This window comes from Eumetopias jubatus, unplaced genomic scaffold, assembly GCF_037043125.1.
Source record: "Eumetopias jubatus isolate StellerSeaLion01/CBP00866 unplaced genomic scaffold, mEumJub1_p1.0 scaffold_4, whole genome shotgun sequence".
NCBI classification, from domain to species: domain Eukaryota; kingdom Metazoa; phylum Chordata; class Mammalia; order Carnivora; family Otariidae; genus Eumetopias; species Eumetopias jubatus.
The window spans coordinates 55,985,560-56,009,670 of record NW_028274810.1 but is presented as its reverse complement, the minus strand read 5'-3'; the positions used below and the strand labels follow the sequence as shown (position 1 = coordinate 56,009,670).

At 36.6% G+C, this 24,111-nt stretch overlaps 1 protein-coding gene across 3 annotated transcripts in view; it reads left to right on the top strand.

Annotated features, from left to right (window-relative positions):
- The window catches only part of ATG4C (autophagy related 4C cysteine peptidase), a 95,485-nt gene that overhangs the window by 33,933 nt on the left and 37,441 nt on the right, over positions 1 to 24,111 (top strand). For all 3 annotated transcript variants that reach the window (XM_028106947.2, XM_028106948.2, XM_088022397.1), the window contains exons 3-7: positions 590 to 673; positions 14,411 to 14,644; positions 17,340 to 17,670; positions 19,586 to 19,656; positions 22,910 to 23,046. In XM_028106947.2, coding sequence (XP_027962748.1) covers positions 590 to 673; positions 14,411 to 14,644; positions 17,340 to 17,670; positions 19,586 to 19,656; positions 22,910 to 23,046 — 857 coding nt within the window. The remainder of the gene's footprint in view (positions 1 to 589; positions 674 to 14,410; positions 14,645 to 17,339; positions 17,671 to 19,585; positions 19,657 to 22,909; positions 23,047 to 24,111) is intronic.

Here is a 24,111-nt window from a genome sequence, read left to right as displayed (position 1 = left end):
GAGGTGGAAAACTGACATGAGGATCTCTGAAAGCTTTATTCGCTACTTTCAGAGATCCTCAGGTGGCTGACAGGATGGGGTTATAACGTTTCCCTAGGAAACTTCAATCCACATTTATCAAAAGCACTAGTGTACTGTGTTACCTTGTCCCTAAATTACTTCATTGGAACACTCAATTACTTCAGATATTTTAATTATCTGGGATGGAAGGAAATACAAGAAATTGGTAACATTTGTTACATTTGGGAAAAGAGATTGACGTCAGAGAAACTAGAATAGAATTTGTACCTTTTAAGTTTTATACCATCAGAACATTGTGACCTGTTTGAAAATAAATTAAAATTAAATTATTTTCTCATGTCCTTTACATGGATAGAATGTGTTTAAAATACTTAACTGTGTTTGAATGTCGCATAAATGGCCTGTATTTACGTTCACTGTCCGTATATTTTGCTATTCTTGCAAAAAATGCGTGTCTATAGTTGAGAATTAATGATTTGAAATTAAGAAAAAGGAATGCTGCTAGACTCTTAGTCTGAAATTCTGAAATCCTTTAATTGTAAAACTACTTTTCTCTTTTCTCGTTTAGGTTGGGTGTTGAAAACAAAAACATATTTTAGTAGAAATTCCCCTGTATTATTGCTTGGAAAATGTTACCATTTTAAATATGAAGGTAAGTGCTAAATTTGTAACCCATTTAAAAATCTTTGTAGAAATTCATTGTGTAACTGTTTTCATTTGTTTATTTCCAGATTAATCTACTTTTGGCATATTTCTTTCTGGTTTTTACTTACACTTTTTTATTGTAAAATACACATAAGATAAAATTTACCATCTTAGTAATTTTTAAGTGTACAGTTTGGTGGTATTAAATACATTCATAATGTTGTGCTAATAACATTACCACCATTTAGCTCCAGAACTTTTCATCTTGTCAAACTGAAACTCTACCCATTAAACAGTAACTCCCCAACCTTCTCTTTCCCTCAGCCTCTGGGAACCACCATACTACTTTTTATGCCTGTGTTTTGGCATATTTCTTTTAAGAACCTGTATTTGATGTAACACAAAATATATTGGCAATGGTTTGGGTTTCTAGTAAACTCCTTGAGGATGAGAATCATGACCTCTTTTGTTATATCCCTCATAGTTTTGGACTTATAATGGTATGAATGCTAAGTAAATATTATTTGAATTGATATCTTAATATTCGGTATCAAGTTCTCTGATAACTTTAAAGTATATGCTAATACTTAAAAGTATCACCTGAGTTAACCTAATAATGGTATATTTTCCAATTCTTAAGGATGTTCCAATTTCTGAAATTGACTTCATTTGATGTTTTTAAGTTTCCACATTTACTCATCCTCTTAATAATTATCATATGTTTTATTTTAATAATTATCATGTATTTTCTTTTAGTAACTTATGTCACTTAATGAGTGCCTTCTATGTGTCAGGCATCATGCTAAGCTCTTTGTGAAATGTCTTTAATTCTTACAACAAGCCTAGAAAGTTGATTCAAATATCCTTACCTTATGAGTATGGAAACAGGAGATTAGAGAAGTTAAGTAATTTGTCCAAAGTCACACGGGTATTCAATAGCAGAGCTGAAATTTAAACCAAGACTATGTCTCACTTTACGACTGGTGTTTTTTCTACTGTATATCTTTGCTTGATTTTGTGTGTATGAGTGTGAGTATGAGTGTGAATGTGCATGTATGTGTGTAAGAGAGAGGAGAGAATGTATGTGAGAGTATGTCATTATCAAGGCTTTTATTTTTGGTTGACCTATTTTGGCATATCATTTATCAGCAATTTTCTAAAACCTTTTAAATGTCTTGTAATAATAACAGCTAACATTTATTATTTATTATGTGCTAGGCAGCATTTTAAGTAATTTACGTGTTTAACTGAATCCTCACAGCATTCTTGAAGGATGACTAGCAAGGTGATGGACAAAGAAGGGATGCAGTTTAGGTAAATAGAATGGCACAAGATATTAGAGAGTATATTTCAGAAACAGAGATGTCTAGTGTAGGTATGGTGGGAGAGAATTCTGAAAAGAATCAAATTATGGAGGGGCTTCTTGAATGCAATACTAAAAAGTTATGTCATTTGTTTATAGGCAGAGGAGAATATGGGCTTTGGGGTCAGACATAAGTGCTTTGAATTTTGGCTCTTTACTAATTAGTTGTTACTTCAGGCAAATTATTTATTTTTACTAAGTATTAATGATAACTGTTTCGTAAGGGTTTAGTGATGTGCCTGGTACATATAAGCATCTTAAATAGTATTATTAGTCATGATATAGGAAACTGGAGAAAATATGTGTTAATTGACTACGTTATCAGGTAAGGCTTCTGGTCAACAATAAGCTATAAGTAGTTTAAGTGTTTGGGGACTCAAAAGTTATACATGGACTACAGGGTTGGGGTTGGAGTGCCTAATCCCACATTGTTCAAGGATCTACTGTATTTTGCTTTGGTTTAGGAGTGGTGATAAAGGGAAGGAGAAAGGTGTGGGGATCTGGAGGGAGAAAGGAGAGGAGCTAGAAAGGTGGTAAGAGGCTGCATGTTCATTGAGACATTCCCTTGTTGACATCCCCTGATCTTAAGTAAAGTCAGGTAAGCTTATGAAATGCTTAATCCAAGAGGAGTTCTTTTGGAAAGGGCATGAATTTGACATGTCGAATGAAAAAGACAACTCATATTGTAGTGCCTGGACACGCGAAGGACCATTAAAGCTTAAGCTATGGAGAATTAGCAGAATTCTTAGGGGCTAGCTTTGGACTCCTACGTGTCACAGAATTTTTGGTGTAAGCAAGGTTTTCTAAGTTTTCAGAGAGATAGAGAGTGGGGTGCCTGGTTGGCTTCTTAATTGCAATGATTGTTATTGTCTTAGATTTTTGAGCAACAAAAATGCCAAACTTCAGTGAAATCAGTAATCATATGTTGAGAATGTACTGGTTAGGACGTTGATCTTGCCCAGAAAGAGCACATAATAACCATAACTAAATACATGCTTTGGAAGAATAACTGATAGAAGAATGATTGGAAGTCAGTTAATAGGCAAGATACAATGACTCTGATATAGGGTTGTGGAAATAGAAAGGAGGGGATGGATTTGAGATATTTTAAAATAGTATCAACAGCATTTAACAAATGACTGGATTTAGTAACATGAGAGATAGGAGATAAAGAAGACTTAGAAACTACTATCTTGGATGATAGGTAGTATTAGTAACCAAATGTGCTATATAAAGGAAGCATGGGTTTGAGGGTACATGTAGTGTTTGAAGTAGACTATTTAGAAATGAACAGTCTGAATGAAGTATGCTGTTTAGAACTGATTTGTATTTATTTTCAGAGGTGGCCTTTGAGGCCAATGGGTAAGGTCATATTGATGGAAAGTATAGGTAGAGAACATCCATCTTTAAGGATATCCTGATAAGGAAGAATTAGTGAATGAAATAAGAAGGAATAGGCAATATATAGGACAAAACCCCACAATGGTATATTATCATAGAGACCAAAGGAAAGAGATTTTCAGGAAGAGTTTCAGGACAAAATGTCTAATGCTCAAGAGGTTGCGTAGGAAATAGCCTCGGTAGAGGCTCTAGGGTTTGTTAATGAGAAATTGCTGATGACTTTTTAAAAAAATTTTTTTTAAAGATTTTCTTTATTTATTTGACAGAGAGAGACATAGTGAGAACAGGAACACAAGCAGGGGGAGTGGGAGAGGGAGAAGCAGGCTTCCCACCAAGCAGAGAGCCCGATGCGGGGCTCGATCCCAGGACCCTGGGATCATGACCTGAGCTGAAGGCAGACGCTTAACGACTGAGCCACCCAGGTGCCCCAGAGAAATTGCTGATGACTTTTGAGAGAGCAGTTTCACTAGAGTAGTAAAGATAGAAAAGTAACAGTAGCTAACCTACATTTAGTGAGTGTGGGTCTGTGTTGTTTTGTTTTGTTTTAGGGAGCTAGGGGGTTATGATATTTGGTAGAGAAGAATTTCTTATTTTTTAAAAAAGATTTTATTTGTTTATTTGAGAGAGAGACTGAGCAAGCATGAATGTGGGTAGGGGCAGATGGAGAGAGACAAGCAGACTCCGTGAGTGGGGAGCCTAACACTGGGCTCGATGCCAGGACCCTGAGATCATGACCTGAGCCAAGGTCAGATGCATAACCAACTGAGCCACCCAGGTGTTCCAGAGAAGACCTTCTTATATAAAACATAAAATTACAGCCTATACAGGAAGATATTGATCAATTTGACCAAATACAAATTTAAAATATCTACATGACAGAAGACACTATAAACAAAGTTTCATAGCAAGCCAGAGAGAGAGAAGATATTTGCACATGCTCTTTCATTCTCTTTTATCTGTGTGTGTATCACATGAGGATCTTTCTGTCTCTCCATCTACTTCTTAAACAAAAGGGTAGTCTCCAAAATAATAATGAACTACAGATTAATATGAAGCACATAAACAACCCAAGAAGAAATGAGCCAAGAAAATGAACAGGTGCTTTTTTTTTTAAGATTTTATTTATTTGAGAGCGAGAGACAGAGATAGCGAGTGAGAACACTGAGCAGGGAGGAGAGGGAGAAGCAGGCTCCCCACTGAGCAGGGAGCCCGATGCGGGGCTCGATCCTAGGACCCTGGGATCATGACCTGAGCTGAAGGCAGCTGCTTAACCTACTGAGCCACCCAGGCGCCCCTGAACAGGTGCTTTTTAAGTAGAAATTTGAATGGCCAAATATAGAAAAATGTTATGTTAATAATAAAGGGAGTGCAAATTAAAATGAGATATTATTTCTTAGTCATCAGATTTGCAAAAATTGAAAGGTTTCATGATACCAAATGTTAGCAAGGATGTGAAGAAATAGGAACTCAAGCAGTGCTGATGAGAGGGTAAATTGGTACAACCGCTTCATGAAAAATTTGAGAGTACTTAGAAAAATTGAAAATATACACAACTTAGGACCTAGCAATTTGACCTTTAAGTATTTACCATAGAGAAGTTCTCTGTATGTGTGGAGAACACATGTACAAGGATGTTTATTGTAGCTTTATTGAAATAAAAAGTTGGAAACAACTCAAGTATTCAGTAGTGGGAGATTTGATGAATAAGGTTATTCATTTATTCCACAAATATTTATTGAGAGTCTTATAATGTGCCAGGCACTGGAGTTAATGCTGAAAGTATGACAGGCACAGTCCTTACTCTCAAGGACCGTACTGTCCAGCAGATGAGAGACATTAAACAATTAAGTACAAAAGTTATCAATCCTATTATGGTATTTGTGATGAAGCAGAAGTACAGGCTGCTATAAAACTACAGAAGGAGACCAAATTGGAAAGGTTGCTAACGGATGTATTTTAAAGTAGCTTAAACAATAAGGGGATGTATTAACATACACAAGCAGAGGTCCTATGTAGGGATGGCTCTAGGTTGGTTAATTCAGTGCCTCTCTGACATCAAGGACACAGGTTCTATTCATCTTCCGACTCTGCTAATCTCAGCATGTTGGCCTTATCTTCACCTACCACTCTTTGAAGTAGCAAGTGTTTACTTCAGCACCAAGCTAGGATATATGACCGATATGACAGAATCCAGTGGAAGAAAGACTTTTTCTTTAGGATTTTGATGGACTCCTGTCTCACGTTTAGGTCTTTCAACCATTTGGAGTCTATCTTTGTGTGTGGTGTAAGGAAATAGTCCAGTTTCATTCTTCTGCATGTGGCTGTCCAATTTTCCCAACACCATTTGTTGAAGAGACTGTCTTTTTTCCATTGGACATTCTTTCCTGCTTTGTCAAAGATGAGTTGACCATAGAGTTGAGGGTCCATTTCTGGGCTCTCGATTCTGTTCCATTGATCTAAGTGTCTGTTTTTGTGCCAGTACCATACTGTCTTGATGATGACAGCTTTGTAATAGAGCTGGAAGTCCGGAATTGTGATGCCACCAGCTTTGCTTTTCTTTTTCAACATTCCTCTGGCTTAGTAGGAGGGGAAGAATGAAGGGGGGGAAATCGGAAGAGGAGACGAACCATGAGAGACGATGGACTCTGAAAAACAAACAGGGTTCTAGAGGGGAGGGGGGTGGGAGGATGGGTTAGCCTGGTGATGGGTATTAAAGAGGGCACGTTCTGCATGGAGCATGGGGTGTTACGCACAAACAATGAATCATGGAACACTACATCAAAAACTAATGATGTAATGTATGGTGATTGACATAACAATAAAAAATTTAAAAAAAGAAAGACTTTTTCTTCTTTGTATTATTTCTTTATTACAAATATTAAATTTTTATTATTTTAATAATTTTATATTAAATCTTAAAAATTTTGACATTATGAATTATTCACACATAGAGAAGTTAAAAACCTTGTGTAAATACTTTTAAGGAGAGTAACAAAACTGTACTCAACAAGAAAAATATAATATTACTTTTATTTATTTAACTTTTAGTTCAAGTATAATTAACACACAGTGTTATGTTAGTTTCAGGTATATAATACAATGATTCAACAATTCTATCCATTACTCAGTGCTCATCACAATATGTGTATTTTTTTTTAAGATTTTATTTATTTATCTGACACAGAGAGAGAGACAGCTAGAGAGGGAACACAAGCTGGGGGAGTGGGAGAGGGAGAAGCAGGCTTCCCGCAGAGCAGGGAGCCTGATGCGGGGCTCGATCCCAGGACCCTGAGATCATGACCTGAGCCAAAGGCAGACACTTAATGACTGAGCCACCCAGGGGCCCCTCAGTATGTGTATTCTTGATCTCCTTCACCTGTTTCACTCATCCCCCTCCCCACCTCCCCTCTGGTAACCACCAGTTTGTTGTCTATAGTTAAATCTGTTTTTTTGTCTCTTTTTTTCTTTGTTCTTTGTTTTGTTTCTTAAATTCCACATATGAGTGAAATCATATGGTATTTGAGTAATTTTTTATCTTTGTGTGCTTCTACCCTATTATAGCCCTCCCATGCCAAAAAAACCCGCTATTGCAATGTTACTAATGATTTTGTATTTCCTGTTTCTGATTTTTTGAAAATGGAATCAAACTATATTTTGCTTCTGTTACTTGCTTATGGCTTTCAAAGTTGTGTTTTTAAGAACTGTCTATGTTGTTACAGGTAGTTCTAGTTTATTTTTATTGCTGCATAATATTCCAGTGTATGAATTACTACAAATTATTCATTCTATTATTGATGGGCATTTGTTTTTAGTTTTTCACCATTATAAACAATGTATATAGTATTTTCTTGCATCATTTATTGATTTTTAATTCAATTCCATTGTGGTCAGACAAAATACTTTCAATATTAATCAATAATAAAATGAGATCTTATTTATTTGAGAGAGAGAGAGAATGAGAGAGCGTGTGCACGAGCAGGGATGAGGGAGAAGAAGAGGGAGAAGCAGACTCCCCGCTGAGCAGGGAGCCCGATGCGGGCCTCGATCCTGGGACTCCAGGATCATGACCTGAGTCGAAGGCAGATGCTTAACCAACTGAGCCACCCAGCTGCCCCGACAGAACAAGATCTAAAAAATGTTCAAATTTCTGGAAATTAAGTGATACACCTCTATATAACTCATTTCTTCATGCATGCCATTTTTTATTAAAAGTTATGATTCAAAAAATTCCAAATTCTGGGATTTTATTTCCGTAACGTCTGGGATTTTATTTCCATAACCCTGGCAAGGTCTAGAGCAACACAGATCCCTAAAAACAGTAGACATAGTACAAAAACCAACAGCACACATAGTAAGACCACTTGATGTCTTACTTTCATGTCATGTCTTCCTTATGTTCTACAAAGAGATCCCTAGGCAAAGTCCCTCCCTGAGATGGCTTCAGTTCAGAAAAAGCTTTTATCATTTTCTAGCCTCTGTGCTACCCTCTCTACTTTTTAAAAAGTGTTTTTTTCCTTTTTTCTTTTTTTTAAAGATTTTACTTATTTGACAGATAGAGACATAGCAAGAGAGGGAACACAGGCGGGGGAGTGGGAGAGCCTCATCTCTGTTCAATTTACGTTAAATAATTTTGGCCCCTATGATAGAACTGGTATGCCAGAGATGGCCTCAAATTTCAGTTTTTTCCTTAACAGTCTCTGGGCCCATCATGTCCTGAATCATCTAAGAGAAAACCTAGAAAAATCCTAGCCAGATGGGGGCATGGTGTCTGTGAAAAGATTAAGCTTACTTAGAATGAAATAAAATCCTTAATTGCTTCTCTCACAGATAATCTGTAAAATTAAATTTTGGTATTTGGTCAAGATAATACTGGTAGGACCATTTGAATTTATATACTACAAATATTTTTTGGTAGTATATTTTATCTATCTCTCTCTCTCTCTCTCTCTCTATCTATCTAAGCCACCCAGGAACTCTTATACTACAAATAATGACATAACAATGCACAACAGGATATCTTACACTGGGAAGGAAGAATTGTGTAATATAAAATGAAGAGTTTGTAGCTCAGGAAAGGTAGCAAGATAAATTTAAAAGCTTGAAAGATCATGCCAGATTCAGCCTGGTTAAAATAATCTAAGTTTTTGCAAATGTGCCTTAATATTAGTAGAAATAAAATAATAGAAGGCAGATTATCAAGTTTAAGAATCTTATACTTATTGTGGCACCTGGGGGGCTCAGTTGGTTAAGTGCCTGTCTTCGACTCAGGTCATGATCCCGAGGTCCTGGGATTGAGCCCCATATCCGGCTCCCTGCTCAGCGAGGAGTCTGCTTCTCCCTCTCCCTCTGCCCCTCCCCACTGCTCATGCTCATATGCTCTCTCTTTCTTTCAAATAAGTCAATAAAATCTTTAAAAAAAGAATCCTATACTTATATATCATTATGAATAAATTCACCATAGGTGACTCAGAGGTTGGTAAGATGAAACTACTACTTCCTTAAGCACTTAAGATTTTTTTCTTTATCACCAGTTTGGAAATTTTTTTTTTTTTAAGATTTTATTTATTTATTTGACAGAGACATAGCGAGAGCAGGAACACAAGCAGGAGGAGTGGGAGAGGGAGAAGCGGGCTTCCTGCCTAGCAGGGAGCCCAATGTGGGACTCAATCCCAGGACCCCAGGATCATGACCTGAGCCAAAGGCAGATGCTTAATGACTGAGCCACCCAGGCGCCCACCAATTTGGAAAAATTTGATTATGATATGCACTGGTGTAGTTTTGTTCATGTTTCTTGTGCTTAGGTTTTGTTGAACTTCTTGGAACTGTTGATTCATAGTTTTGATCAAATTTGAATTTTTTAAAAAGCTTTTATTTATTTATTTGAGAGAGAATGAGCAAGGGAGTGGCAGAGGGAGAAGCAGGAGAAGCAGACTCCCTGTTGAGCAGGGAGCCTGGTGTGGGGCTCAATCACACGACCCCAGAATCATGACCTGACCTGAAAGCAGATGCTTAACTGACTGAGCCACCCAGGCGCCCCTCAAATTTGAAATTTTTTCAGTAATTTTGTCTTCAAATATTTTTTCTTTCCTTCCCTTTCTTTCTCCTGGGTCTCCAATTATACATATATTTTCATTGGTGAAATTCTGCCACAGCTCACTGATGGTAGTTTATTTTATGTATGTATGTATGTATGTATTTATTTATTTATTTTTTAAGATTTTTATTTATTTATTTGAGAGAGAGAGACACAGCAAGAGCAGGAACACAAGCAGGGGGAGTGGGAGTGGGAGAAGCAGTCTTCCCGCGGAGCAGAGAGCCCGATGTGGGGCTCGATCCCAGGACCCTGGAATCATGACCTGAGCTGAAGGCAGACGCTTAACGACTGAGCCACCCAGGCACCCCATTTATTTTATTTTTTAAAAAGACTTTATTTATTTTAGAGAGAGAGTGCAAGTGGGGGGAGGGGAAGAGGGAGAAGGAGAGAGAGAATCTCAAGCCGACTCAGTTATGAGCGCAGAGCCCAACGGGACTTGATCCCATGACCCTGAGAACATGACCTGAGCCGAAATCAAGAGTTGGACCCTTAACTGACTGAGCCTCCCAGGCGCTCCTGCTGGTCCTTTATTTTTAAAAAATTATTTTTCCTCTCTGTGTTTTATTTTGGATCATTCTTATTGCCTGTCCTCAAGTTCACCAGTCTTTCAGTCTTTTCCTTAGCAATGTCTAATCTGCCATGAATCCCAGTCATATATTTTTCATCTTGGACATTGTAGTTTATATATATCTAGAAGTTCCATTTTTTTTTTTTTTTTTTTTTGTCTTCCTTTTCTCTAGTTACCTTTTGGAACATATATAAAATAGTTGTAATAACTTTTTTAATGTCCTTGTTTGCCAATTCTAACATTTGTATTAGTTCTGGTTCAGTTTTTATTGATTGAGTATTCTCATTTTGGCTTGTGTTTTCCTGTCTCTTTGCATGCTGAGTAATCCTTGATTGATTGCCAGACACTGTATTATTTGCCTTGTTGGGTGCTGGATATTTTTGTATTCCCTCCAGTATTGCATTGTGTGCACGTGCCAAACTTTACCTGTTTTACTCTTGGGGGGCATTTGGGTAATTTTCAATTTTTGGCAATTGTTAAGAGTGCTGCTGTGAATATTCTAGTACATGTGCTTTGGTGAATGAACATGTGTATGGATTTTCATTCAGTCTGTATACCTGGGAAAGTAATTGCTGGATCATAGGGTATTCATATGGTCAGCCTCAATAGGTTTTATATAGTAGGTGTGCCAATTGGTATTCCTACTAGGTGTGTGTAGTAATTCTGCTTGCTCTTATGTCACCATTACTTGATATTTTTCTTTTTTATTAGAGCTACATTTTGATTTTATGTTTTTTAAGAGTTTATTTATTTGACAGAGAGAGACACAGCGAGAGAGGGAACACAGCAGCGGGAGTGGGAGAGGGAGAAGCAGGCTTCCCGTGGAGCAGGGAGCCTGATGTGGGGCTCGATTGGGATCCTGACCTGAGCAAAAGGCAGACGCTCAATGACTGAGCCACCCAGGTGCCCCTACATTTTGATTTTAATTTGCATTTCTCTGATAACTAATGGAATGAGCATATTTTCATAAACATTTTTCCATTTGGATATGTCTTCTATTAGATTATCTTTTTCTTATTGATTCATTCCTGAGTTTTCTTTATATATTCTAGATATGAATCCTTTTTTGAATATATCTATAGGAAATGTCTTCTAATCTATTGGTTATTTTTTCACTCATTTAATGTTATCTTTGGAAGAACAGTAGTGCTTAATTTTAATATAGTCTGGTTAACTATTTTACCTCCTTAAATAGTTACTACTATGTGTTCTGTTTAATAAATCCTTGCTTAGTTTAGGACAAGATATTCTCTCTAGTATTTTGAAGCTGTCATTTCTTTGTTCTCTCTGGTTGTTTTTTTTTTTTTAAGATTTTATTTATTTATTTGACAGAGAGAGACACAGTGAGAGAGGGAACACAAGCAGAGGGAGTTGGAGAGGGAGAAGCAGGCTTCCCGCTGAGCAGGGAGCCCGATGCCGGGCTCCATCCCAGGACCCTGGGACCATGACCTGGGCTGAAGGCAGATACTTAATGATTGAGCCACCCAGGCACCCCTCTCTGGTTGTTTTTCAGATCATTTCTTTATCTTTTGTGTGAACTTTATTTTACTCTCCTTGGAATTCATATCTTTCTTAAAATCTGAAATATTTTCAACCACTTTTAATTTATATCTGTTCCCCATTCTTCCCATTCTTTCCAGCATCTCTGATAAATCTTTGTTAGATTTTTTTTTTGTCTCTGAAATTCTTTGGTTTTTCACATATTCTATTACTTTGTCTCTCTGTGCTGTATTCTGAGTAATTTCTTTAGCTTTTAAAGTATCTCCTAAGTGGTGTATAATTTTCTGTTTGATCTTACACCAAATTTCTATTTTTAGTTATTATATTTTTCATTTCTAGCAGTTCAATTTGGTTTTCTTTTCTATGTGCCTGATCAATTTTAATAGTCTGTTTTTTTGTTATTTGTCTAACTTTCAATACCCTTCTATTTTTTAAACATATGCATACTTACTTTATCCTGTATCTGATAATTACAAGAGCTGTAGTCTTTGAGGGCTCATTTTATAATTTGTTTACTTATAATTACTTCCCATATTAGCTTGTTTGTGATAGTCAGCCTTGATTGAACCCTCAATGTTAATAGCAGTTCTCTTCTGTTTCCTTTATCAGCCTTCATTTCATTCTTTGTTGTGGTTCTTTGTGACTTCCCATGCTTCGTAAAGCTCTGATCTCACATCTCTCCCATCATAAAAAACAAAAGCAGAGCAAAACAAAGATTTAAAAACCCCTCTTCCTTTGGTTCCATTTATCTTACATTCACCTGACAACTGTTTATTGCACATCTACTATGAACTGAATGAACTCTGTGCTAAGTGCTGGAGCTTTAGGGATGCAGAAGAAAACATTCCTTCTCTTCTAGTGTACTTGAAGTTTGGAAGGGAGGCAGATGTAGATAAATATTATAGATATAATTAAGATTGTGAAAAGAAAAGTCAGTCAAAGAATGGGATAGCAGGGGCTGTATTATTATAGTGGAAAGTCAAGAGGATAATGAAGTTCATTTAGTACTAGCAATTTTCCAATAATATTTAGAGTAAATTTTGGGGGGGGAGGGGCAGAAGGAGAGATTGAATCCTAAGCAGGCTCCACACCCAGCCCAGAGCCCGATGCAGGGTCCATCATGAGATCATGACGTGAGCCAAAATCAAGAGTCAGAGGCTTAACCAACTGAGCCACCCAGGTCCCGGTAAATTTTATATTTGGAGTAAATTTAGAGTAAACATTTAGAGTAAATTTAGAGTAATTTTAGAGACTAGATCTTAAAAGGATAAAGAATTAATCACTTTGTCAAGGTAGGAGATTAGGAACTATATGTTCAGCAAGCCATAGGATGAGGTGCGAGAGTTATGTACTATTGTATCAAATTTCAGACAAATTTAAATGTCTCTATAGTAGAAATTTTGGACATATTTGTAGGGCCATGTTCAATTTCTAGGCATTTTTATTTGTAATTAACTTCAAATATTGAGAGAAATTCATCGATAATGGGGGCTCGGCAGTCATTCTTTTTATTGTCATTGAAACTGTATGCCACAAGTTAGCTCCATTAAGCTGAATATTATGAAGTTTAGGTGATTGTAATTTTTTCAGAATGAACTTGAAGAAGGATAGGTGCAGCAAGGATAAAGAATAAAAGCACGATAAAACTGCCTTAACATCCTGCAGAAGGGCATTGGAAATTGAACTCCTTGGAATTGAAAGTTGTAGGCAGATTTATCTATCCACCTGTCCACCCACCCAAACCAAGCAACATTTATTAGGATCTACTTGTTTTAGCCACTCTGCTATATGCTGAGGTTGTAAAGGTGACTAAGATATTTTCTCTAGGAGTAATCAAGCAATGTCCGTTCATTTTGAGAGAGTAATCAAGGAATGTTAGTTCATTTGAGCCCCAGTATTTTGTAAATTATTGGGAAAACAGTGACCACAATTTTCACATAGAAATTGTATTACAGATAATCAATTTGAAAAAGCTTTTTAAAATGATATATGTGGGTGGGAGGAGTTTTAAAAAAATATTCAGCATGAAAGGGTAACTATATATTTAGGAATTTTATATTCTTACTCTTTAGCTTCTTAGTTTTGATTTTATAATTTGAGTATAAATATTCATGACAATAAATACAATGTGCACATTTTATTTGATTTTTAGAACTAGTTTATGTGATTACGTTCAGTTTTATGTATTGACAAATCATATTTTATTTGCAAACCTCATTTTAGAGAGCACTAATATGTATATCCTGAGCCAAATGAGGCAAAAAGAAAAGGTATTTTTATATTATCCCCTCATAAAAGAGTTGATTATATTTGGAATATAGGATATTATTATTAACAGTATTACTGATGAAACCTTTTATTAGCTAGTTCAAGAGTGTACAAAACATTTCAGCATCCATTTTTTTTTTTTTCAGCGAGGTTTTATTTTTTTTAAGAGATTTTATTTATTTATTTGACAGAGAGAGAGAGACAGCGAGAGAGGGAACACAAGCAGGGGGAGTGGGAGAGGGAGAAGCAGGCTCCCCATGGAGCAGGGAGCCCGACGCGGGGCTCGATCCCAGGACCCTGAGAGCATGACCTGAGCTGAAGGCAGATGCTTAACAACTGAGCCACCCAGGTGCCCCTCAGCATCCATTCTTATTTGATTTTCATAATAGCCTGATTAGGCAGAATAACATTTATCTTCATTTAAATTGAAAAAAAGTGTTAGAAAAATTATAATATACTCCATATCTTATGGACAGTAATGGGAACATAATACCATTATTGACGTTTCTTTGCATATATTTAGACTATAGTTTATATTTTTATTTTGTAGATGAAAATACACTGTTACCTGCAAGATCAGGATGTACAATAGAAGATCATGTAATTGCAGGAAATGTAGAAGAATTTCGTAAAGATTTCATTTCAAGAATATGGTTGACCTACAGGGAAGAATTTCCTCAAATAGAAGGCTCGGCTTTGACAACAGACTGTGGTTGGGGCTGTACATTAAGAACTGGCCAGATGCTATTGGCTCAAGGACTCGTACTACACTTTCTTGGTAGAGGTAAACCAAATCTCTGTTTTTGGGGGGATTTTTGTTTTGTTCTTTGTTTTGGGGGGCAGGGACAGAGAGAGAGGGAGAGAGAGAATCTTAAGCAGGTTCCATACACAGTGCAGAGCCTGACGTGGGGCTCAATCTCAGAATCCTGAGATCATGACCTAAGCCAAAATCAAGAGTCAGAGGCTTAACTGACTGAGCCACCCAGGTGCAACCTGCTTGTTTTTTTTAAATTTGAACTCCAGCTTGCAAACTGTGTAAAATTTCTTATGGTTAATTTCTTGGCTTCCTGATGTCTTCTAAAAGTTGTAACTAATCTAGCATATTCCATCTTTATTGAACTAGGCTAGATATGACTTACATGTAAGTATAAGTTTTTAGTAGCCTTTGGATTTTTGTTGTTGTTGTTGTTGTTATTTAGTTCTTTTTGATTGAATTATCTGGATTATCTCCAGTTCAGTAAATCTTGAGCAGGTCAATAGCAGTGACTTTGAGCAGATAGTTGATATTTTTATATTATTTAAATCTTAAGAAATTTAAACCGGTTTCTTTATTTTCTCTCTATATATCAATAATGCTTTAAAATGTTTTTATCTTTACAAATATGATTATAATCAGTTAACTTAATTAGGCATATTCTTTTTTTTTTTTAAAGATTTTATTTATTTATTTGACAGAGAGAGACACAGCGAGAGAGGGAACACAAGCAGGGGGAGTGGGAGAGGAAGAAGCAGGCTTCCCGCAGAGCAGGGAGCCCGATGCGGGGCTCGATCCCAGGACCTTAGGATCACGACCTGAGCCAAAGGCAGACGCTTAATGACTGAGCCACCCAGGAGCCCCTTGATTAGGCATATTCTTTTTTTTTTTTAAAGATTTTATTTATTTATTTGAGAGAGAGAGAATGAGAAATAGAGAGCACAAGAGGGAAGAGGGTCAGAGGGAGAAGGAGCCCGATGTGGGACTCGATCCCGGGACTCCAGGATCATGACCTGAGCCGAAGGCAGTGACTTAACCAACTGAGCCACCCAGGCGCCCTCTTTTTTTTTTTTTTGAAAAAATTTTGAGAGAGAGAACATGAGAGGGGGAAGGGTCATAGGGAGAAGCAGACTCCCCGCCAAGCAGGGAGCCAGATGCGGGACTCGATCCCGGGACTCCAGGATCATGACCTGAGCCGAAGGCAGTCGCTTAACCAACTGAGCCACCCAGGCGCCCTAGGCATATTCTTAATAAGGTTATCATGCTTAGTCTTTTAAGACTCTCAAAAATATTGATACTTCTTACATATATCTATTTTTATTTTATTTTATTTTTATTTTTTTAAAAAGATATTATTTATTTGAAGAGAGAGAGACAGTGAGAGAGGGAACACAAGCAGGGGGAGTGGGAGAGGGAGAAGCAGGCTTCCCGCCAAGCAGGGATCCCAATGTGGGGCTCGATCCCAGGACCCTGAGATCATGACCCGAGCCGAAGGCAGTCACTTAACCAACTGAGCCACCCAGGCGCCTACATTTATCTATTTTTAAAAAAGAAAAACCTTTCTTACCATTTTTAATAATTTGTACATTTGTAGGGAGATTTTAGTTTAGTATTTTAAGCTATCATATATGGTTATTACTAAGTCTTATCATATTTTTAAAGTGTTAGATAATTTCCCTGCAATGCATGGCAAATATTTGGTAACCTTTCTGTAGGGATTATTGATGAAATTATTTAGAGAGAATGTTTATTCAAGAGTGGTATGGATAATACAAAGAAAAAGAATTTTTAAACTTTGGGATGATTTATTTGTAGTCTTGTGCAATCACGGGCAAGAATTGGGATATTTTTTATAGTCCTAACTAGTTCTCCGAATCTATGATTCATTTTGTTAACTTAAAGTTATATGTGTGCTTGGAACTGTCTTGTCATAAAAACTGAAGTAGTGAATATAGTTGGTTTTGGGGGTATGTTTGATCTTTAATGACTTCTATTTATTAACATTTCATTTATTAGAGAATTGATATTACTCCCTAAACAATGATTATTTTGAAAAGATTGTTTGAGAAAAGGACAAAGAAAAGAAATTTAAAATTTCCATGGTTAAGACTTCTATTTTAACATATAGTCAAATTAAAATCTACTTTCTGAAGTTATTCCCTCATTAATGTTAGTAAATATGTTTATTGTGCGTTTGGGTAGTCAAGATTGGATGTCTGATAAATAGTACTAGTAAGGGAGTACAGAAGTCCTCATTCCATTTCAGCACTGTCAAAAGAAAAGAAAGGAAAGAAAAGCATTTTGCGGAGTTGTTTATTTGTACCTGAGTTTACTATTTTTTAAAAATTATTTCTCAATATTATTTTTTAAATTTTATCTCAAAGCTTTATTGAGATATAATTTACATAACATAAATTCACTCATTTAAAGTAAACAATTCAGTGGTTTTGGTATGCTTCCAGGCTTCTGCAACCATCACCATCACCTAATTTTAGGACATTTTCATCATCCCCAAAAGAAACCTCATACCTTTGGCAGTCACTCCCAATACCCTGCTTGCCATATGCAACCATTAATCTACTTTCTGTCTCTGTAAATTTGCCTACTTCTGAGTTTACTATTTTAGTTTAGTAACCTATATGACTTTAAATGCTATCTACTTATTTTAGTAGAATTGTTAAAATCTATTAAAAGATCTGAACACCTTGCTTTGGAACTACTTTAGCTTGGACCTGGCCTGATGCTTTGGACATTGAAAATTCAGACTCTGAATCATGGACTTCCAACACTGTAAAAAAATTTACTGCATCATTTGAAGCATCACTTTCAGGGGAAAGAGAACTCAAAACCCCAACAGTCTCTCAGAAGAAAACAATCAGGAGATATTCTGATGATCATGAAATGCGAAATGAAATTTATCACAGGAAAATCATCTCTTGGTTTGGTGATTCCCCTTTGGCTCTCTTTGGTTTACATCAACTAATAGAATATGGAAAGAAGTCTGGGAAAAAAGCTGGAGATTGGTATGGACCAGCTGTGGTTGCTCATATTTTAAGGTAAAATTGTATTAAAATCTTTCATCTTATGACAGAGGTCCTTAGGCTCAGAGATACTGATTTTTGCAGTGCATATATATAATTGGAACTTTTAAAGTCTTACTGTTTGAGAATATTCATAAGGAAGCATTCATTTGCTAATAAGGAAAAAACAAGACATTGCAACTCTAGTTACATTTAATATATCTGTGACAAATTTTTCCTCTTTTGTTCATGGGGATAGATATTTAGGGTCCCTTTCTAACCAGGTTTTCATTAGACTACCTTATTGGAATGTTCTAAAAACTAACAACTCTTTCAACCTTGGAACATGCATAACATTATAGTTTTTTTTTTTTAATAGTGTAACCTGGGGGCTGTAATGTACTGATAGTGTAATGAAATGTCAAGAGCTAAAATTGATGTTTTCAGCATTTCTTTGCACACATCAGATTCTTGTGAATTGTAAATGTATGGGACTATTAATATTATAATTATATCATAGTAAAAGTAAAGGGTCTGTGACATTCAGAGTAGTTAGAAAAAAGTCGAAAGTCAAATTTCACTGTACCTCAGCCTTTTATGTGCCATTTGGATACTGCTTAATTTTAAAAAGAAAATTGTCTTATTTGTTGTGTGTCCCATTGTTGTAAATGGAATCATTAATATGTCACCCAAATATAGTATGTTATAGTAAGTTTACTCCATTTAAAATAATATATAAATTAGAAATTATTATACATTTTTTTGCATATTAGCTGGCTTTTATATTTTATAGGCCAGATGCTTACAAATGGAAATGTATTTGTCTAATGTTATTAAATGGATTGTTAATAATAATATCAAGTCCTGCTTGGTATGATATTTATAAAAGCATAATTATAAAACTTAGTTTCTACTCTTCAAGATATTATGCTCTATACCCCAGGGATCAGAACACTTTTTCTGTAAAAGGCCTCATGGTAAATATTTTAGGCTTTACAGACTGTAAAGAGCTCTGTTGACCATTTTTCTTTTCTTTTTTTGTTTTACAACCCTTCAAAACTATAAAAGCCATTCTTAGCTTGCAGGTTGTACAAAAATAGGCCACAGGTTGTATTTGGCCTATGGGCCATAGTTTGCCAATCCCTCTTCTAAATTAACACATACAAACATAAATAATAAGTTATGTGAAATTAAAAAATTATAAAGATACAGTTAAATAAAGATATTTCTATTTCTCCAATTTGTGTAATTTCTTTTTACAGATATTGTGACTTTTTTCAAATCATGTGCACCATCGAGAACATTATATTCATTGAGAAATATTTTTCAACTTGCAGTTTTACTTACAGAATTCTGAGACTCAAAATTAGGAAATTCATTTGTTCAGGTTACATAGGTTTTTGAGTGAAGGGAAAAAAAGTCATGCATTTATTTATTTATTTATTTATTTAAAACATTTATTTATTTGAGAGAGAGTGAGCGGGAGGAGGGGAGAGGCAGAGGGAGAGAGAGAGAGAAAAAAATCTCCAGCAGACTCCCCGCTGAGCATGCAGCACATCTGGGGCTTGATCTCATGACCCTGAGATCATGACCTGAGCCGAAATTGAGTCCAAGGCTTGACCAGCTGAGCCACCCAGCCACCCTGTAACTTATGGTTTAATGTTCTTTGAGTAATTTATTTATTTTTTAAAAAGATTTTATTTATTTATTTGGCAGAGAGAGAGCGAGCAAACACAAGCAGGGGGAGCAGCAGGCAGAGGGGGAGGGAGAAGCAGGTTTCCCGTGGAGCAGGGAGCCTGATGCGGGGCTCGATCCCAGGACTCTGGGATCATGACCTGAGCTGAAGGCAGACGCTTAACGACTGAGCCACCCAGGTGCCCCTCCCCTTAAATCTTTAATTATTAACTGGAAATGTTAGGCTTTTAAAGGATGATACATGTTGTTTTTTTAGAAAAGCAGTTGAAGAAGCAAGACACCCTGATTTACAAGGAATAACTATTTATGTTGCACAAGACTGTACAGGTGAGGAATGTATATAATTCTAATTTTTATCTGGTTATTTGGTTATACTTTTTTATTTAGATTTAATTGGCATATGACATATTAGTTTCAGGTGTACAATATAATGACTTAATATTTGTATATATTGTGAAATGATCACCACAGTAAGTCTGATTAACCTCTGTCACCATACATAGTCACAAAAATCTTTTTTTTGTGATAAAAACTTTTAAGATCTACTCTTGTAGCAACTTCTAAAAAAATATTTTATTTATTTGAGAGAGAGAGCGAGCACAAATCGGAGGGGCAGAGGGAGAGGGAGAAGTAGACTCTATGCTGAGCAGGGAGCCAGATATGGGGCTTGATTCCAGGAGCCCAGGATCACCACCTGAAACCTGAGACCGAAGGCAGACGCCCAACCAGTTGAGCCACCCAGGTGTCCCCTTAGCAACTTTCAAATATAACAACATAATATTATGAACTGTAGTCCCCATGCTGTATGTTACATTCTCATGACTTATTTATTTTGTAGCTGGAAGTTTGTATCTTTTGACCCCCTTTACTCACTTCCCCCTCTTCCCCACCCCCTGCCTCTGGAAACCAGCAATCTGTTTTCTGAAGGGAAGGCTCATTTGATTCAAGTATCTATTAGGTCAGAAGAGTCAGAGATAGGGATGGTCATGTGTGTGCTGCCTCAGAAAAATTAGAGAATTTAAAGGTTTATAATCAGAATCCATTACTGAGTAGTTTGGAAAAAGTAAGATGATAGAATTGAAACATGGAAAGAACTATGGTTGCATTTTTGTGCCTTTGGTTTAGATTGATTATGGGAGATAGGGAAGCTGATAAACGGAAGAATTTGATAGCTCATAACCTAAATTTGGAATTTAAAGGGGAGAAGTGGGGCACAAGTAGCAGAATTTGTTAATCAGCTAACTGTACAAGAGTAGAAGAGTTTGTTTTTCTTCAAACAGGGAGTTTGAAGAAAGCTTTTTTGTTGTTGAACAAAACAAAGTTTTGTCTATATTTGGTTCTACAAATCCTCCCATTTTCTCTTGAAGTATTTTACTTAGGCTGTCACACCCCTCACTCTACCCAAACTGCTCTTATCAATAATTTAATCTTGCTAGAAATCCAGTGGTCACTTCTCAGTCCTCACATCACACAATCTACTAGCAGCATTTCACACAGTTGACCACTTTTTCCTCCTTGTAATGTTTTGTTTACTTGATTTCTAGAATGCTACTTTTCAGGTTTTCCTTCTACAGTGCACACTCCTTCACAGTGTTCTTTGCTGCTTTTCCTTATCTCACTGATCTCTAAAATTGCACTCGGCCTTTAGACCTCTTCTCTTGTACACAGATTTGAATTCACCTGGTCTCATGGCTTTACAGGACCATCTATACGCTGTCAACTCCCAAATGTATAGGGCCTCTCACCAAATCCAGGCTTTTATATCCATAACTGTCTACTCATCCTCCCCGCTTGCATGTTTAATAGATATCTGACACTTACCATGTCTAAAACTGAATCCCCAATTCTCCTACTCTTTCCCCTCCTATAGTTGTCTATAGTATGTCTTTGTAAATGGTATGTCTCTTACTCTGTTTACTTAGACCAAAGCCATTCAATCACCTATGACTTCCTTTTTTTCTTCTCCCATCTTGCATTTAACATATTAAGGAGTTCTTTAACTTACTGATCACTTTTAACCAGCTCCACATGACCATCCCATGACTGTTCCCTATCTTCACAATTCCTGCCCTTGTTCGAGCTACTATCATCTTGTTAGATTACTGCGGCTACTTTCCTTCCTTCCTTCCTTCCTTCCTTCCTTCCATTTATTTATTTGAGAGAGACAGAGACAGAGAGCATGTGAGCGTGGTGAGCAGGAGGAGGGACAGAGGGAGAGGCAGAGAGAGACTCTGAAGCAAACTTCCCACTGAATGTGGAACCTGATGCAGGGCTTAATCTCAGGACCCTATACATCATGACCTGAGCTGAAATCAAGAGTTGGATGCTTAACTGACTGAGCCACCCAGGCGCCCTCTTTTCTAACTGTTCTCTGTTCTTCAGCCCTTGCCCCTACAGTCTGTTATCAACACAGGAACCACACTAGTAAAGTGTAAGTCAGATTAGGACATTCCTTTTCTAAAAAACTCTTCAGTAGCATGCTGTCTCACTCAAAGTAAAAACTGCAGTCTTTCAAAATGGCCTTTAAGAGTTCATGCAATCTGGGGCGCCTGGGTGGCTCAGACGGGTAAGCATCTGCCTTTGGCTCAGGTCGTGATCCCAGGGTCCTGGGATTGAGCCCCACATTGGGCTCCCTGCTCAGCAGGAAGTCTGCTTGTCTCTCTCCCTCTGCCCCTCACCCTCACTCATGCTCTCTCTCTCTCTTGCTCTGCTCTCTCTCAAATAAATAGATAAAATCTTAAAAAAAAAAAAAAGTTCACAGAATCTGTCTTCATTCTCCCCCAGTGTTTTCCTTTATCTCCTAACCTTATTTCGTATTATTTTACCCCTTGCCAACTTCCCTCCAGAAACACAGGCCTCTTGTTCGTGGAATATGCTCGCTACGACTCTGCCTTAAGGCATTTGCATTGACTGATCTTTATACCTGGAATGCTCTTCCCCCAAGTTTTGGCATTTCTTGGTTTCTTACTTTGTCTTGACTTAAATGTTATGTTTTTCATAAGGCCCTCCTTACCACCTTATTTTAACTCCCACCCCCTCACGCCTACATTTCCTAGCCATCTTTCTCCCTTTTTCTTCAAAGCACTCATCACCATCTGACATCTTTTTTTAAGATTTTATTTATTTGAGTGAGAGAGAGCTCACACAAGTGGAAGGGAGTGGCAGAGGAAGAGGGAGAAGCAAACTCCCTGGACGTGGGGCTTGATCCCAGCATCCTGGGATCATGACCTAAGCTGAAGGCAGATGCTTAACCAGCTGAGCCACCCAGGCGCCCCAACCATCTGACATATTTTATATTTTATGAATTTACTGTCTATTTCCTTATATTAGAGTATATGATCTATGAGGACAGGGTTTTCCTCTATTTTGCTCACTGGTGAAACCCTTAATGCCATATAGTAGCTACTCAGTAAGTACCTGCTGAATGTATAAACGAGGTAGACATTTTTTAATTCATTGAGACCTTGATAGTGATATCAGAGATTAGATGACTGGCTATTGGGGAGGTGGGATTAGGGTAAAAATATTTCTGAAAATCATTTTTATAGAATTTAATACATATTTATTGTATTTTTCTCAGTTTACAGTTCTGATGTAATTGATAAGCAGTGCACTTCCATGGCCTCTGATAATATAGATGACAAAGCTGTTATTATTCTAATCCCTGTTAGACTTGGTGGGGAAAGAACCAACACCGACTACTTAGATTTTGTAAAGGTATGAAATAACATTTTTTTTAAGGTAATGCTAGCTAATATGAAAAATACAGAAGGTTTGCAGTCTTTTTTTCTATGAAATTGGTAGTGATGATTTTATAAAGCTTGATAATAGAAATTTTAAATTTCAGATTGTAAGATCAAATATGATTTGAAGGGTATGGTGTTCTATGATCAAGTAAAAAGCCTTTTAAACTTCTTGTAGCTAATCAAGGAGACATAGATGCAGCAATAATCATAATCTATAATATGTCTACAGTACCCATTATCCCTATTTGTGATTGTTTGAAAGTGTGTACCTTTATTTATAAAACCCACATTAAACTATTTTGAGATAATTATTGAAACAAACTGAGTTTACTATTATTGCTGTTTTATCTCTTAACTTGATTCCTGTGCCACCATAAGGTCAATAAGTAGAATGACTATTTATTTATATAGACAGAAATGATGAAGATAGTATGGGGGAAGGTTCCATCTTGGTTTTCTTTATATTAACCAGTTAAAAATCTGTTCTATTTGAGAACACGTAATTCTTTTTTCCAGATGAACCTGTCTAATTATATTATCTTGTTTTGGGCACCAAGATGTTCCATTGTCACACAACTTTAACTTAAAAGGATTTTTTAAAATTTCAGTATAGTTGACACACAATGTTACATTAGTTTCAGGTGCACAACATAGTGACTCAACTTCTCTATATGTTATGCTGTGCTCACCCTCTGTCACCATACAATGCTCTTACAGTGTCATTGACTATATTCCCTATGCTGTCTTTTATGATTGTGACTTTTTCATTCCACAACTGGAAGCCTGTCTCTCCCATTCCTCTTTACTCATTTTGCCCATCTCCCCCGCCTCCCTTCTCTCTGTATTTATAGGTCTGATTCTGTTTTTTGCACAAAACTTTAACTTTTGAAATACTAGTTTTGGTTAAGATTATAGTATTTATATTATTTTCATAGTTTTAATAAAGTTTCTCATCTTTTCAGGGCCAGAGATGGAATTTCTCTTTGAATGGAGTGTTATGGCATATAGTAATCTTGAAATTTGTCTTTTATGTTTC